Below are 17,105 nucleotides of genomic sequence, written 5' to 3'. Positions count from 1 at the left end.
TAGTATAAGGTCACTTTTAGGTACAAGCTAAAAAACAAAATATATGAACAAACAAAAGCACAAAAAGGCCCATAAATACCTTTTTTTTTTTTTTTTACTAAGGTCCATGGATAGTCCCAAGAATGCAAAAAATTCCAAGATTCCACACATTCTGTACTATCGCAAGTTGGCCTGTAACAACCTTGCGATGCTGCTTGGGGACAGAGGACTCCCCGGTCACAGTCCGCAGGACCTCGTGGCTCATGACACAACAAACACCATGAGCTTCTTCGTCACACTGACGTCACGTGCCTGCTGCGCAGCCCAAATCCTACACGTAGATGCCGCACGTGCGGTCAGTCTGTATCACAGCTTTGCGACCCTGTGCGTACGAAACCCAGTGTCTTAAAGGATCGTCTAGCCTATCTACCTGAACTGTGCCACGGAAGGAGAGATCTCTACTTCCCTATATGATAAAACAATCTGTGCTCTATCCATGGGCACTATCACTATATTCCAAAGCGTTCTTATACACAAACTTCAATGGAAAGACAAGAAGAAACGTTTAGTGTGTCCATCCATAAAACGTGGAGAAACATAAATCCATAGAGAATAGTCTCCCAACCTTATTCACGAGACAGTTTAACCCCGGCTTGGCTCCCACCTCATTTTCCCATGTGTACAACACTTCGTCAAATATTCCTTAATCTGACCCAGGATCTGGGAGAAAACCTATTTGATTTATATCATGAAACACTGTTACAGACTATGATCCCCAGGATGCAATAGACAAGAATCCCGTGAGCTGTAACAGTCACTTGTGAAGGTCCCCATACCTCTTGTATTTGAACAGATAAAAAAAATTCCAAATATCCATGAGAATCTCCCTTCAATTACTGTTGTGAGCTTTCGAAGGGAGAGGGATGAAGAAACAATGGAGCAAAAGCATACAGCTTACATGCATCTGAAAAGATGAGAGGATTTTACATATCTCACCAGGAAGAGTAAGCCCTGCACGTAGTGGAATCACGGCCCATTACAGTAAAAGGGCTGAGGACTGGGAAACACATAAGAATTGGCGCAGGGGTGTTCAGGAAGTGTCAACGGGGAATAGTAACAACAGCCATGTAGACATAAAAGATGCAGGAGGTTGAGTCAAATGAAACCGAAGTGTCACAATGACAAAAGTACTTTGGGTGGCTCTGAACTTAGGTGAAGACCTGGAGGAAATGTTGATCGTATGAATAGACATGATCTACTGCTTGTGCCTCCACTGGATGGATATCAAGGAACCGCAGGTGTAGATCAGGGGCTCACAACATGATTTCAGGGAAAAATAACAATGCTGGAGAGAGCAAATGTATAATTTTCCTCTGAGATCCACAATACTATCCCTAATAGGATTCCCTTCAGGATGTTCTGCTGCTCATTCGGCACTGACATACAGAGGAAGATGAGAAGCTCGTGGACTTGGAAGCTTTGCCTTGAGCTCCTTCTAAGCAGCGTACATATGGCTAATCTTAACGGTCTAGAAGACACCCAAGACCCACACTGCACTACAATGGACACACCCCTGGTCACTCTGTAAAGATACCAAAGAAGTCGACACCCAAAATCATGACAGAAATCTCGTCACCCAAAAGCCGTCACTCTTGGTGGGACTCCTTAGGAGACAATGACCAATGGGTTGACCATACTCATGCTTGGCAGTAAAATCTATAGAACGTAACCTAAGCCCAGGGAAGTAAAGGGAGAGAGATCATGGTAAAGACAGCCATCAGTTTGCCAAGATTCCAGCTACACTCAATGATAACTACATTACCGCTACTGCCAAGCCCTGAGAAGGCATTCCGCTGTGGGAATATGGGCATCATCATTCACTGAGCAGCTGGATGGCTCAGTCGGTAGTCCATGCGACTCCTGAGCTCAAAGTTTTAAGGTTAAACCCCATGTTGATTACAGAGATTACTTAAAAATAAAATCTTAAACAAGAGAAAACCTCAGTCACTACACAAACCAAAGAAGACGTTGTTTAATACATTTCTGAGCAAAACTGAAAGTGAATTAATGATGTTATTAGAAAAACAGAAAGGAGTGTATTTCTGTGGTCTTGGTATAAGAGACTATTTCTAAAAATGGTAAAAACCACAAACCATGGGATGTCTGGGTGGCTCAGTCGGTTAAATGTCTACCTTCAGCTCAGGTCAGGATCCTAGGAGCTGGGATCAAGTCCCGAACGGGGATTCTCGCTCTTCGGGGAGCCTGCTTCTCCCTCTGCATGCTGCTGCCCCTGCTTCCCCCACCCCCGATAAATAAATAAAATATTTTTAAAAAGGAAAGTAACCATTTATTTAGAGAAAGAGGATGTGAGAGTATAGCAGGGGAGAGCCAGAGGGAGAGAGAAACAGAGAAGCGCCACCAGACTCCACTGAGCCGGAGCCCAACGTGGGTCTCCATTCCAACACCCTGAGATCCTGACCTGAGTCGAAATGAAGACATGGATGCTTCACTGACTAAGCCACCACGCACAGCTCTCTTACTTTAATGTAAATGATTCCCTGAAGACTTACTTCACCCTGATTTCTATCACTATTATATGACGACCACAAATGGAATCTCCACGTGGACTTTCCTCACACACCCTACACCACTGCCTCCTTCATCTTCTACGCGAAGTGGCAGGAATGAATTCCCCAGCATACAAGAGCCCCTCGTGTCTCTGAGACAACAAGGATCACATCACTTTGCAGGCATACGAGTAATAAATGCACAGTATGACATCATTTAAGAGTCGAACAGTATTTTCCCTAAGAGTAAAATATCTCAAATAGGGTCAAAAGAAAAAGAGAGAGTAATATCCCTTCCCAGACATCCATCCTCCCTCGATCCTTTAGGCATATTAACAAATGCAGCTGACAAAGGAAGAACATGGTTTTGAGCAGCCTGGGTCCACTTATACATACTTTTTTATTTTTTTATTTTTTGGATACATACTATACAGTATTGTAAAAATATTTTCTGTTCATTATGATTTCCTTAATATTGACTCTTCTGAAGCTTACTTTATTATAACAACACTTACACAAACACAGACAACATACTAAGTCTGGGATATTAACTGTTTATATTTTAGGTAAGCCTTCCTCTCAACAATAGGCTATTTCCATGGAAAGTAGGTATGGTTTTACTTTTGGGGACCCAAAAGTGAAAAGCAGATTGTCAATCGTGGAAGCGTTGACACCCCTAACGTCTGCATTGTCGAAACTAAAATGTAATTAACTGTTTGAACTTCGGATTTTTCTCCATAATAAATACCCTAATTTAGGATCATGTCTGCAAAAGGAGATGGACTTAATGCTTTCTGCTGTGAATGCTCTGATGTTACAGAAATTTCATTCCATTGCACAGTTTGCAACTGCTCATATCTATAATATTTTTATCCTTCACGAAGACATTTTTTTGAAGTATATGTTAAAAATATAGGATTGTCATCAATCATCACATTTCAGGCATTTCTATCCAGTAGGCTTTCACTGAAGCTGAGGAAGAATGAGCTCATGGGAAGACATGGCCAACCTTCTTGCCACGTGTACAGCATCTCCACAGGTGTATTATCTCATGTTGAAGAGTTCTGAGTATGAAATAATGGCTTTGCCACATTTTCGGCAGTTGTAGGGTTTCTGTCATGCTGCACTCTCTGTCATGTTTAGAACGTTCTAGTTCTGCTTAAAGGCTTTGCCACATTTTTTGCTGTTTTTACATTTCTCAGCCTTCTCACCACTATGTACTACCTTAGTTGATAAGTTTTGAGTGACAGTCAAAGGCTTTGCCACATTGTTTACGTTCGTAAGATTTCCTTCCAATATGAAATCTCTGCTGTTGACCGAGTTGTGAAGACGAGTCCAGATGTTTACCAGACTTTCTACATTTAGACGTCTTCTCCCCAGTGAGGATACCATGACAGTGTGTATGCTAAGACTCGAGCTTGCATCGAAGACAGTCCCCCATGCATTACTAAGTTACTATGATACACTAGTTCTCTGGAAACTGAGTTCCCTGAGGCTTATTACAATTTGACCCTTGATTCATGCTTCAGAGATTCATTTCATTAAAACATTCTGTCTCCATTATAAACACCTCAGTAATTCTGGAAGCTAGAAGGGCCCTTAGAGAGGACTCCAAGAGCACAACACATAAAAAAAAAAAAAAAACATGCTCCACGTTATGCATTATGTATAACTATTGAACAGTGATGACTGCATAAAGAACCCCCCATGTTTATCAAAATCAGAGACACTGGAAAAGGATAGATGTTATGTTGGTTGAAGAATAATGAACCTCCTGACAAGGACTTTTCAAATCAATCACATTTGGAATTGTTACCTTCTTTTTTCAATGTCTCACTTTCAGAGATGTTCCTGTGCATGACTGATCCAAACTTACATTTAAAATGGTTTCAGTGACTATTTTCAGCATGGACTAGTGGGCGTTTCTAGAATTTACAAATGCTCTTTTAAGAGTATATGAACCTATAAAAATTGGTCTGGTTCCTTGAGTTCAAAGACATTCTTCTGCAAATATAACTGACTTAGGAATGCCCCCCCAGAATGTTTTTACCCTTGACCTCTTCCAGTAGGAGGGATTTCATTATGGGTAATTGTCCCAGTTTGGTTTGATCCGACATAAAACCCGTCTTGCCCTTCCCTCCCCCGAACACATTCCCAGTCAGTCGTAACTAAAAATACTCAGGGCTCAGGGCCACAGCTTCTGTACTTTCCATATCACAATCTTCTTTGCCTGTCTTTGCTAACAGGCCTAGAGTATTACGGAAACACACAACTAAGAGATACAAAATAAGTTACCCCACTCACTATGCTCACATGCATATACGTTAAAGTTCTAACGTGCCCCATTAATAACTACCCTAGGGCATCAGCAAATGAGGAACTGGAAGCACTTGGCCTTTGCTCTTCCACGGAGACAAATATGGACCAAATTACCTTTGAGAGTGCTCCAGAAGCTAGCTGGGAGAACCCAACACACCCAACAAGTACCAATGAAGGAGAGCCACACCAAAGAGACAAGGGAAGGCTTTGACACTTGCCCATGGCAGCTGCTCACCCTCCCTGACACTCCATGGTCACACTGTGAGAAAACTCCTACAAAGGACTGACCTGTGTGTTCAATGATCTGACCTCTCTGCAGTTGCCTGAGGAACGGACGGCACTTCTGTCATGCACGACATGGAAAAAAGAGGGAAGGAGCACGCCCTCTGGAAGCACTGTGGTAGCTGCTCAGACCAAACGGAGTATTTGTTCAGACACAGAAAGATAACAGAGCTGAAGGGAAACAGAGGAAGGTATCATGGGCTGTAAAGTAACTGCACTTTTGTGACCTGGGAAATTACAAGAATCTTGACACAACAAATACCCAGAATATGTGTGACACGCACCATAATTACTACGATCTGTGTGCTTTAAAACAGAGCAAGTCCAGAAACCTGGGCCCAGAGGCTTTTTTTTTTAATCCCAAAATATCAACAAAAGATCACAACTCTACAGAATAAACAGAAAAATGTGTTCCAATCACAAGAACAAATTAAATCCCACAAAGGGACCCTCAATCAATGAAGAACTCTGCATTGCATGACAAAGACGGAAGCATCATAAAGCTGTGCATGGAGACAGGAAGAGACAACAGATAGGGAACTAGATGGTACCAGCAAACTGGGCACGACCAAAATGTAACCCAAAGAGACAAAGTATATCAACCAACCGCCCAGGAATCGGGAGCTGAAGAATACAATCACTGAATTTAAAAACACACCAATGGGTCACCCACAGACTTGCTCAAGCAGAAGAAAGAATCCGACAAGCTAAAAACCCCTTGTTTTAAACTGTCTACTAAGAAGACCAAGGAAAAATGGGGGAAAGGACACGGACTGGGGACTCAGGAGACACCTAAGTGGACTGATATGTACATTAAGGGGACCCCCATAAGTAGAGGAGACTGAAACAGGGCAGAGCGTTGACACGAAGAACTAAAGGCTTTTACTTCACACCTATGTGCAAAGATGGACCAATTCAACAATCTCAGGAATTCACAGTAGGATCAATGTCAAGACCTGAACACAGTGACACATTATACATAATCTATCAATAATCACAGGTGAGGGGCACCTGGGTGGCTCAGTTGGTTCAGTGCCTGCCTTCGGCTCAGGTCATGATCCCAGGGTCCTGGGATGGAGCTCCACATAATGCTCCCTGCTCACCACTGCCCCTGCTTGTGTGTCTGCTCCCTCTCCCTTGCCGACCACTGCCTTGCTTGTGTGTCTGCTCGCCCTCTCTCTCTTGCTTGCTCTCTCTCCATCATATAAAGAAATAAAACCTTAGGGGCGCCTGGGTGGCACAGCGGTTAAGCATCTGCCTTTGGCTCAGGGCGTGATCCCGGCGTTATGGGATCGAGCCCCACATCAGGCTCTTCAGCTATGAGCCTGCTTCTTCCTCTCCCGCTCCCCCTGCTTGTGTTCCCTCTCTCGCTGGCTGTCTCTATCTCTGTCGAATAAATAAATAAAATATTAAAAAAAAAAAAAAGAAATAAAACCTTAAAAAATCACATGTGACAAGAGAATTTTGAAAAAGCCTGACAAGAGCAACTCCTCTTCTGCAGGAGAGCCCCTGTAAGATGATTACTGCAGTTCTCAGCAGACCCTATAGGAAGAAGGGAATGGGATCGTGTATTCGAGTACAGAAAGATTCAACAGTCTACACCAAGAGTCATCTACCTGGCATAATATACTGTTTTCCACGAAGGTGGAAATGAAAACTATGCCTAGTAAAAGACCCTTCAAGTTACTAGTAAACCTGTCCTACAAGAAATGTGAAAGGAAGTCTTTTGGGTTGAAAACCAAGGATTCTAAAGGGTAACTGGAACCACAGGACAACATAAAACTCCTGATCACGTCGGTATGTACACAATTCTAGAAACCTGCAGTGCTGTAATGAGGTAGTCCAATCACTTGTATTGCTGCTATAGAATTTTCATAAACAGAAGCGTAAAATTCAGAAATCTACATAATATACTGTACCACGTAAAAGATACAACTTGTGATAGTAGGTTCAGGGCTGGAGAAGATTAAGTAGAAAAGTTGCCTATAAAATTGACGACAGCAGTTGAAAATGGTTTGTTACACCTTTAAGATGTTTTAAGGAATCTCTAAGGCAACCAGAATGAAAATACAGACAGAAGACAGAAAAGTGAATGAAAATGGTGTCAAACCATATCATGCATATAACACCACAATTAAGATAAAATATAATACCTATATGAGATACAGACGTAGAAAAAAGTTTCAAATTGCTTTCGATTCACCAAAAGTGCTTCTCATGCAAAGAGAATATAAATTCAACAATTAACAGATTTGAAATTATTACAAGTATTAACAACTCACCTAGATATGCTAGAATATTCGTAACCACCAGAAATACACAAGACGAGTTACACACTCTGTAGGGGTGATATTTCATAGACACATACATAATGTTCCTGGCAAAGGGCATAAACCTGATTCACATTTGAGTCACACCCACATTGTTCAAAAGCGTACAGTGCTGAAAACTGTCATCGTCTAACAAAATACATCGGTAAATAAAAACAAAAACAAAAACCCACAACTAACTAATGTTGAGGAAAGTCCCATACGAAAGGAAGCACATTATTAAGGGATTCCAAAATGAGAACAAGCCTAAATTTAACTGAAAAAAATGCGACATAATGCAATATATGAATTATTTAAAAGGAAACCTTCTACAGAGCTGCAATTTAAACTCTGTGTATCCATGAAAAAAAGGCATTTTCAATTTTGGTATATGTTCAGTGAGAGTAAACTGGAAGGAATACTCATTAAAATCAACCATGAAAAGCTGTAATAAAAATATTATGAATAAGGACTAACGTGACATCAAAAAATGTGTTCTGTAACTCATACATTCCTCCTGTTACACAGAATTCAAGGATGTACCCCATTCTCTAGAACGAAGCAGAGAAGCAAAAAACTTCCATTTCTAAATAAAAAAAGACCAAAACAGTTATAAAATAGGCTGACAATCATTTTATAAAAAATACATACTGGGAAGTAAATCCAGATATATTCAGAAGAAAATAGTAAAAAAACCTTATGATTAATTTTTCCTGAAGTAAAATTCTATTCAGGAACAGAAGATTTGTGTCAATATGGGAATTTTACTATCTACATCTCTTCGTATACAGCACATGCCTGGGTCGCCCGGGTGACTCAGTGGTTCGGTGTCTGCCTTAGGCTCAGGGTGTGTTCTCAGGGTCCTGGGATGGAGCCCAGCATCAGGCTCCCTGCTCCACTGTGAGCCTGCTTCTTCCCCTCCCACTCCTTCTGCTTGTGTTCCCTCTCTCGCTGGCTGTCTCTCCATCAAATAAATAAAATATAAAAAAAAATAAAAATAAAGCACATGCCCATGTCACATTAGAACTTTTTTTTTTTTAGAATTTTTTTTAAAGATTTTATTTATTTATTTGACAGAGATAGAGACAGCCAGCGAGAGAGGGAACACAAGCAGGGGGAGTGGGAGAGGAAGAAGCAGGCTCATAGCAGAGGAGCCTGATGTGGGGCTCGATACCATAACGCCAGGATCACGCCCTGAGCCGAAGGCAGACGCCCAACCGCTGTGCCACCCAGGCGCCCCACATTAGAACTTTTGATCTAAGAAATAAGAGCTGAGTCTCAGGACAACTAATAAGAAAGTGCAAACATACGACAAAGTCAGAAGAAATTCTTATTATACGAGACAAAATTAGAAAATGATGCACTTATTAAGAAGCTAAGAAATGAGACTTTACTATTGGCTGCAGGATCCAAAAGTTGTAAATCCCGCATAACATTACTGTATGTAGGAAATCTACAGAACAAATAGAGACATTACGTTATTTCACCACTAAGGAATGGAACGCAAGGAGGGGAAACCTCTTCTTCTCGTTAATACAAAGGAAAATGAACATCTGAAGTGAAATAAAGGATTGTATTTTCTCCCGTTAGGGAAGTGCTTTGTTACCTGATGACATTGATGAGTCTCCATTGTGTATGATTAAGACTGAAGCCTCCATAACACTGGAAAGCATGAACCAGAAAACACTGCCTCCAGTGTTGAAGGGATCCCCACGCCAATCCCCAGTATGCCCCACACAACTCTGCACACTTTCTCCCAAGAGGCAAAATGGAACTTAGAAGAGGCTTAGCACAGACCCTCCGGAATAGGGAGATTTCCCTAAAGCCCTCAATGCAATGGAAAAGCTCTCTGATTATGGAGGCCCTCCCACACCCCGTGGCCCTCACTGTGGCTGTGACGAACCATCACTGGAGCTGAAGCAGAAGCCTTTGAGAATATGAAAGCATGACAATATTGTGACAAGACGTCCCTCTGTGACGGACGGGGAGATACACGTGGGCTTCTCCAACTGATTTTCATTCCAGCAGAGCTACTGGAACTGCATTTTAAGGTCTATCTTCCTCCTCCTCCAGACTTGGACGTCCTCTGTCATCACTTCATTCACTGCCACCTACCTGGATCAAAGCCTGCTGTCTTCCTTCTCTTCACATCCCATGGGTCCTTCCTCAGCTCCAAAAAGGAGACCAAATCAGGCTTGGACACAATGAGACCTGATTAATAGAGAAACGGTATATAAGTATGGCTGGGGATCCTTGCAAGCCACTACTGGGCTCAGTAGGGAAGAGAGGACATTGTAGAACTCTAGAAGATGATTTCCCCAACACTGTTCACCAACAGCCCCTAGAAAACATGCAGGAGTTTCAAACACTCACTTCCTAACTTGCACTTCCATGTTCTACCGAGACAATAAAGCGGCGAAAAATTGGATTTTAAAGGGAGGCAGTACCGCTCCATGCCACGCCAGGTTCAGAACTACCACTAATCAACAGAAATGATGTTACCCTAAGGAAGGGGAAGCTAAAGTTGAAAAGCAAACATCAAGAAGATTTTTGTCCCCATCTACAAATCCTTACTTTTGTTCCTTAGTGCAGTGACCTGAATTGCAGTTGCGCAAAGGGGAATCATCCAAGAGACAGTCTTGAAAGGAAGAACGAAACCCCGAGAGTGGCTTGGGAAATCTGGAAGGAGTCATCCTCACCCAAGAACAGGAGGTGTCCGTAGTTCTCCAGCATCACGTCCCTGTACAGTTCCCGCTGCGTGTGGCTCAGGCATCGCCACTCCTCCTGGGAGAATTCTATGGCCACGTCCCTGAATGTCAGGAGTCCCTGCAAGACATACCACCGTCACCAAGTGGCCATGGACAGAGTTCACAATGGTCCCTAAGATCAAGAGGGAGTTAGTGTCACCAGCTAGACCCCAACATCTGACCTTCGCTGCTTACCTGACTGTACCCCCCAAATTAGATCCCACATTTTACTTCACTCTTCTGTCCATCTTATCCTTTACTTCAGCCAAAACACCCCATGGACAGAGTCTCCTGTGGGGAAAACAGAAACTATCCAACGAAAGGTAATGACCACCCAGGGGAAGTGCTTGGGCTGGCCCAGTTTGAGGGAGAGGGACACAGATGTAACCCATGGAGTGATCTAGTTACCTTTACCTCAATATAAGGCTAATACTCTCCACCCACAGAGAAGCACAAACCTCAATTACCAAATGTGCAAAGACATCAGGTTTGAACTCTGGTTATGATCCTAGAGTTGACTGAAAAGGACATGCAGGTCAATATTCAGAGAGGACTCTATGCCAATGTTCACAGCAGGTGTCAAACATGAGAACAATGATGGAAACAAGAAGTTATCCCCACAAAATCAATCTAACCATTTACATTTCATGCACCCATCCACACATTTAGGAAGTAGTGAAATACACATGAAACGTGATAGAGTACAAATTGTCATGATATGTAATTCAAGAACCATTTTCAATGACGTCACACTTATAAATCACTTTGTGGATGATGCTGCTTCTGGCTTTTATTCACATGATATCAACACAAACACAGAGAATGATACACATAAAACACCTATTATTTAGGAGTCTGGTATGAAGAAGGATAGAGGCAGAAAAATGTTCACCTTTAACTCAGAAGGCTGACCCACCGACTGCATAGCTCTGCTAAGAGTCAAATACGTACTACTTGTTACCAGGGCTTCTGGGTAATGCAATGGCTCAGGTGTCCTACTCTTGATTTTGGCTCAGGTCATGGTCTCGGGGTCCTAGGATCCACTCAGCAAGGAGTCGGCATGAAATTCTCTCCCTCCCCCTCTGGCTCTACGGGATCACCTCTCCTCGCTCACACACACTAGTTCTCTCACTCGCTTCAATCAATCAATCAATCACTAAATAAATAAAGTACTCTTTTCTTTTTTTTTTTTTATAAAGAGGATGTCTATCACATGAGTGTGGAATAAAGTAAAAACTCACAGGATGGCCATATGACTGACTTAGATCCCCCAGGCCCAGGAGACAATACTACCAACTACATGAAGGTCAGAGTCTTCATTTGTGCAGTGGAAACTGATGTAGGGGCGTTGGGGGAAATGGTCAAGAAAGTATTCTTGAAGACATTTTTCGTGAAACAAATTTGTTTTGATGAAACCTCAGGGACAGGACCCATTGGCAGAAAGAGCTGCACTGTGATTGTGAGAAGGTATTGATTATATACTCTTCAGGTAGGGGGGTAGAGAAAAAAAAGTCTCTAAGGTGATTTTGCCTGCAGCAAAGCATTAACACTAAGGCACCTGTGAATTCCTTGAGGACAGTCATACTTTCCATGTCCCAAATATTTATCTTGTAAGGACATTTCCTTTACCTCTACATTTCTTTTGCTTTGTTCTCCTGATCAGAAACTAGGAACAAAGAGAAACTCAGAAGAAAGGAGCTTCCAGGTGAAATGGGATGGTTCGCCCACCACCCAGTAAATCCGTCCAAGACCCTTAGGAATTAACAAGGACAACGTGAGCTTTACAGGGGGAGCTATCTGGCAGAGCAACAAGCCATTACAAGAAGTTAACATCAGCCCTAATGACCAAGTTGATCATCAGCGCCTAAGGCACACTGAAGGACCTGTTGCTTGGTGTTGAGTAAAGGGGGCAGGGGGTTAGAGAGGGGTGGATAGGTATGGGGCTAAGTGACCAGACTCACCAAAAATCCCAGGAAAGGGGACACATAAAGGACACAAGAGCTAAGGAATGTGACCAGACCACCTCATTTGTTTCAAACACCAGAGATGACATATTCAAAGGAGAAGTAATCATGCTGCTATCAGCGGTGACGTCAAGGAGACTGAAGGTCCCCGGTCAGTTTTCTATAAAACCAACCATAAAGGCGCTGGGTGGCAACCATTCGGGACCCCGCTCACTCTAGAAAGCTTGCTTTCTGTTCTCACCTTCACGTGATAATCACTTTCCCCTTTTGCACCTGATACTCATTCTGCTACACCAGACAAAAACCCTGCACCAGCGTGTTCCTTCTAGAGGCCTCCTTTCAGGCAAACTGGCTTGAGTGCTGGAATGGGGGAAGGGTCGATGACTATCTGCCTGAATGCAGACAGGTACAGGAACGAACCACCCCCAAAGAGCCGAAGGCCCTAACCAACCAATGGGCTACTTACAACCAGGTTCAGTTCCCAAAAGGGAAGATTCCATCTGTCCCCAGACTGTCCCATCTTCTCCTTTAAAACTACGCCACACCCACTACCTCCAAGCACAAGGCATTCGAGGAGCTCCTGGCTCCTTTGTTCTGCCTCGCCTGAATTCTCTCACTTCCCCTGCCAATGGCCCATGCCTGCTCATCACCCAAAATCCCCATCCACTCAAGAGACACCCCATTTACGGACCACATTCTTGTAGCCCCTAAACAGTAAACCAGCATGTCAATTATATTATGAGAATACAGTCGATTTATACAAACTTCAATCACATGTACTTTCCCGGTCTGTAATACCTAGTATATTTTAGATACATTCTAAAGGATATGAACCCCCCCCCTTTTTTCAGAGAATATTCCAAGTGATTAGGGATATCGTATCATATTCGCTGTTTATCTGTGCTTTTCTTACTCCCGGTCTACACAGAGCTGATAAGACACCTAGATGGGGCCTAAATAAGACCATTTTCCATCACTGATATCCCAGGACCAGTCCCCTTCAGCAATAGGAATCTTTAACTCAACACCTTCCCAAGCATCTGTCACCAAGGGACTATTTGCAATACTGGCAGGCAGGTCTTTCATTCAAAGTGACAACTGTTGATGGCCGACTCTAAGCCCGGTTGGAGAGAAGGGATAGAAGGCTCTGGCTGATAGGGGAGAAGGGTTCTAAAGATCGAATTTGAGTATCATGTCTGAAAAGGTTTAAAACCTGGGTGTAAACATAGAGCAGAAACATCAGAACTAGGAAAAAATCAATATTAACAATTTCTAAATGTGAGGAATTTCTCCAGAAAAAGACGACAGGGCCTCGGAACTCGCACGCAAGGCTTACCTGAGAACTGGCCATTTCTTCTTCAGCGCGTCCTCCGGACTTCTTGCTCAGAAGGATTCCAGGAGAAATCATAGCTGCAGCAGAAGAAAATGCCTTTAAAGCCCCCAACAAGGTGTCTTCACCCATAAATATCTTGCCTGCAGGGAGGACTTTCAAATGCACAAAAAGGCTCAATTTCTTATCCCTTTGTGTCAGAAGCTATTCAGAAACAATGAATTCTTCCTTGGAGACCAATCTTGGAGTCTTTCCTTCCCTGGTTCAGGGGTCTCCCCCAACACAGACACACACAACTTCTGCTAGAGTAGAAAGAAGAAACGTGTGCTGCATGGACCTGATGCTTCCAGATTCCCGTGGCAGTGCCCGTGTTACCTCTCCTTGAGCCAAGCCTGAACTCAGCTGTCTTCTATTCCTGGTTAAGCCTGCTTAACCCTGGCTTCACCTAGAATTGCCCAGAGCATTTAATGAAAACACCACAGTTGTTTCCCCCCTCACCGACTGACAGACTCTAGGGTGGGGGACACGGGATTTGATCCCTCCTTGAACCTACTGGGAAGCATTTGGCGAGGTGACCAGGCAAAAAGCACTCATCAGGGCTGTCGTTGTTATTCCCATTTAATCCATGCCTTGTCCATGGATCACGGTCTCTTTCTCCCTCTTTTTGCTACACAGAGGGAGCCACCCTTACAAATGGAGCTTTCCCTTAGAGATGCAAATGTCTGCTAAAAAAAATACCCAGCCAGGTTTCAGAGCTCTTTCTTGGTCTGCTGTTTCTTCTTCTTCTTTTTTAAAAAGATTTTTATTTATTTATTTGAGAGAGAGACAGTGAGAGAAGAGGCTCAGAGAAGGAGAGTAGCAGAGGGAGAGGGAGAAGCAGACTCCCCACTGAGCATGGAACCCACCACGGGGTTTGATCCCAGGACCATGACTGAGCCAAAGACAAGTACTTAACCGACTGACCCACCCAGGCCCCCGTCTGCTCTTTCTTTAAAATACCAGCCAATAAGAATCCTTATGCTAACGAGATGCTGGGGTGACAACATGTGCTCCGTCAGTAGGTAAATGTTTACTTTCATAACTAACTGCCACAGACTTTTTCCAAAGGGAATGTACGTTGTTCACTCCCATCGGCAATACACGAGCATTCTAATTCCTCAACATGCTCCCTGAAATTTGGTGTGAACCTTTATTTTACCCATTCTAGAAAATAGAGTCGTTTCTCTCTGCAAAAAATGAAGCCGTCTTCCTACAGTTGTTCTCGTGACTGAACTGAAACCACGTAAACACAGAAAGCTGAACAAAAATCAAAATGGCTACATTAAAACATCAGCAAGCCTTGGTATTAAAGTAGAGATCCTTTTCCCTCTCTTCTCCAACCTTCCTCTCTTCCCTTCTTAGCCTTTCCTTTCAACCACCGGGTCCCACCCTGAAAAGGTGATGGACACAGCTGGAGGCACAGACACATTTCCTGGTGGAACCGGCTAGATCTTGTAAGGATTTCCCGACAAATACCCCACCCCTGCCTCTGGGGGGCTTGCAGTTTTGAAGGCCCTGACCCACTGCAGCCTCTCTTGCTGGCGAAGTAATTAACCTGTCCTTCCTCTTGATCCCAGCTCCAGCTTCACGTTCTATTTTGGCTCCGAAGCACGGAGGTCAGGTTTTGACAGCAGAATGTGAAGAAGAGGAACATGTTTTTCTTCCTCCATTCTCAATTCCTTGGCCACTCTAATATGTAAGTGGACATAAGACAGATTCACAAGGGAAAAAGAAAGTGATGTCTTACCTACGGGGAGCCTCAGAGACATGGGGCTCAAAGACAGGCGACTGATGCCTACAGGCCACTGTGACTTAAGAAGGGGTTGGGGATTTAGCATTTCAGAAAGGGGCAAGGATATGCACAGGAGAAAGGAGAGCAAATGTGTTTTGCAATGTCCAACAATGGTTTGCCACACCAGGCAGGCAAGCCTGTGTGGTCCAGAGTTAGATTCTGAGTCATTTGTGCTCTTCCGGATAGAGTTTCCCCGTCTCACTTATTGATGGTGTATCATCAGCCTCACAAAGAATGAGATCCTTCCATTTGCAGTAACAGCATAAACCTAGAGCACCATTTTCAAGGTTAGTCTGAAGTCCTGCCAATGCCCTTCCAGCCAACTTAGTAGGCTTCATATGTAGCAAGCACCTTTAGCCTGGGTCAGTCATGAATCACATCGTCCTTTTGTATATTTATAGATCACGCATTTGTTCCTTAGCAGGCCTTGCGGCTGAAGTGTCCTGCACAAGCTCGCCCTGGGCACCATCATACCCTGCCCAGTACCTCCTTCATGTGTACAGGGAGCCGCGGGGAGTCTGCCCTCAAATAGTGGTACAGATTCCTGTGCCCCCCTTTGTACTGTTTAACTGCCCTTGAGGTCCTTTAAAAATCGTTGGGCCGGGCAGAAACATTAGAGTTGGTTTTTGGACAAGACTCCACCTTCTTCCCAAGTGGCTGGCCTCCTGAATACACCTCTTATTCCTTTCCAATCAAGACTCATGCCTGTGTCTTGGCTTTTCATGCGACTGGCAGCCAAACTTGGGTTTTTCAGTAACAAACTGCTGTGGGATTGATGAGTACAACCACCCGGAAAGGATTCTTGAGATGTTTGATGGTGCTACTTAGTACGTTTATCCAAGTACTACAGTACAGGACCCCAGGGCAGAAAGAGCTTCATTTTGGCTATGAAGCTGGTGGTTATACACTGAGTGCTCAAGAGAGAGGGTTCATGTAGAGAGTATTAGATCATAAATGTTTTTTTCCTTTAAAAATCTTATTTATTTCTTTGAGAGACAGAGATAGCTGGGGGGTGCGAAGCAGAGAAGAGGGACAAGCTGACTCCATTCTGAGCACAGGCCAAAGGGGGGGGGGAGTAGATCCAAGGACCCTGAGATCATTACCTGAGCAGAAATCAAGAGTCAGAGGCTCAACCCACTGAGTCACAAAGGCGCCCTGATCATAAATGTTTTTTTCAATTTCTACTCATAAAACTACTACTACAATATTTCTCTGGTGCTTATCATTCAGGTTGATATTAACTATGGGTGAGATGTACAGGCAGTCATGAGACCCTCTAGGAATGTACCAACCAGCACGTATTTGATCCTTATCAAAGCTATGCAGGCTATAAGTCAGGCTTCTGGGTTAAAGGGGAACATTTTTCTCTTTCTATCATTTCATCAACGAACAATTTTTAATCCTTCAATCTTTACAGTTGTTGAAAGCTGAAGGATTCATCTTCTGTAACTTCTTTGGGGACAGGGGTTGTAGACATGTCCCGACACGTGGACCCAAATTTGTCACTATCTGTCCCTACATGTAAGTATTACAAAAGGCTATTCCTGTAGAGTCCAGAGGGAATACTGGGATGAAATGAGTAGTAAGCATCGTCTCCTTGGCTGGGTGAAAGAGACAGGAACTGCTTGCATATACCTCAACAATAGGAGGGAACAAAGCAAAAGAGAGAACACAAGTAGAATACTATTATAATGAAAAATCAGGAGAACAATGAGAAGACCCTTTAGGGTGACCATAATCCACCCCTCCACCAGGAATTTAAGCACTCATTAAGTGA

General features: G+C 43.4%; 1 protein-coding gene across 1 annotated transcript in view; it reads right to left on the bottom strand.

Annotated features, from left to right (window-relative positions):
- LOC123786904 (uncharacterized) overlaps positions 1–17,105 on the bottom strand; it is a 42,467-nt gene that overhangs the window by 10,655 nt on the left and 14,707 nt on the right. The window contains 3 exon segments of the mRNA XM_087871143.1: positions 9,572–9,667; positions 10,156–10,282; positions 13,504–13,577. Coding sequence (XP_087727269.1) covers positions 9,572–9,667; positions 10,156–10,282; positions 13,504–13,575 — 295 coding nt within the window. The 5' untranslated portion in view covers positions 13,576–13,577.

The sequence above is a fragment of the Ursus americanus genome, chromosome 21 (genome assembly GCF_024610735.1).
Source record: "Ursus americanus isolate L20-20 chromosome 21, mUrsAme1.1.p, whole genome shotgun sequence".
NCBI classification, from domain to species: Eukaryota; Metazoa; Chordata; class Mammalia; order Carnivora; family Ursidae; genus Ursus; species Ursus americanus.
This window is presented reverse-complemented; position numbering and strand designations above follow the sequence as displayed.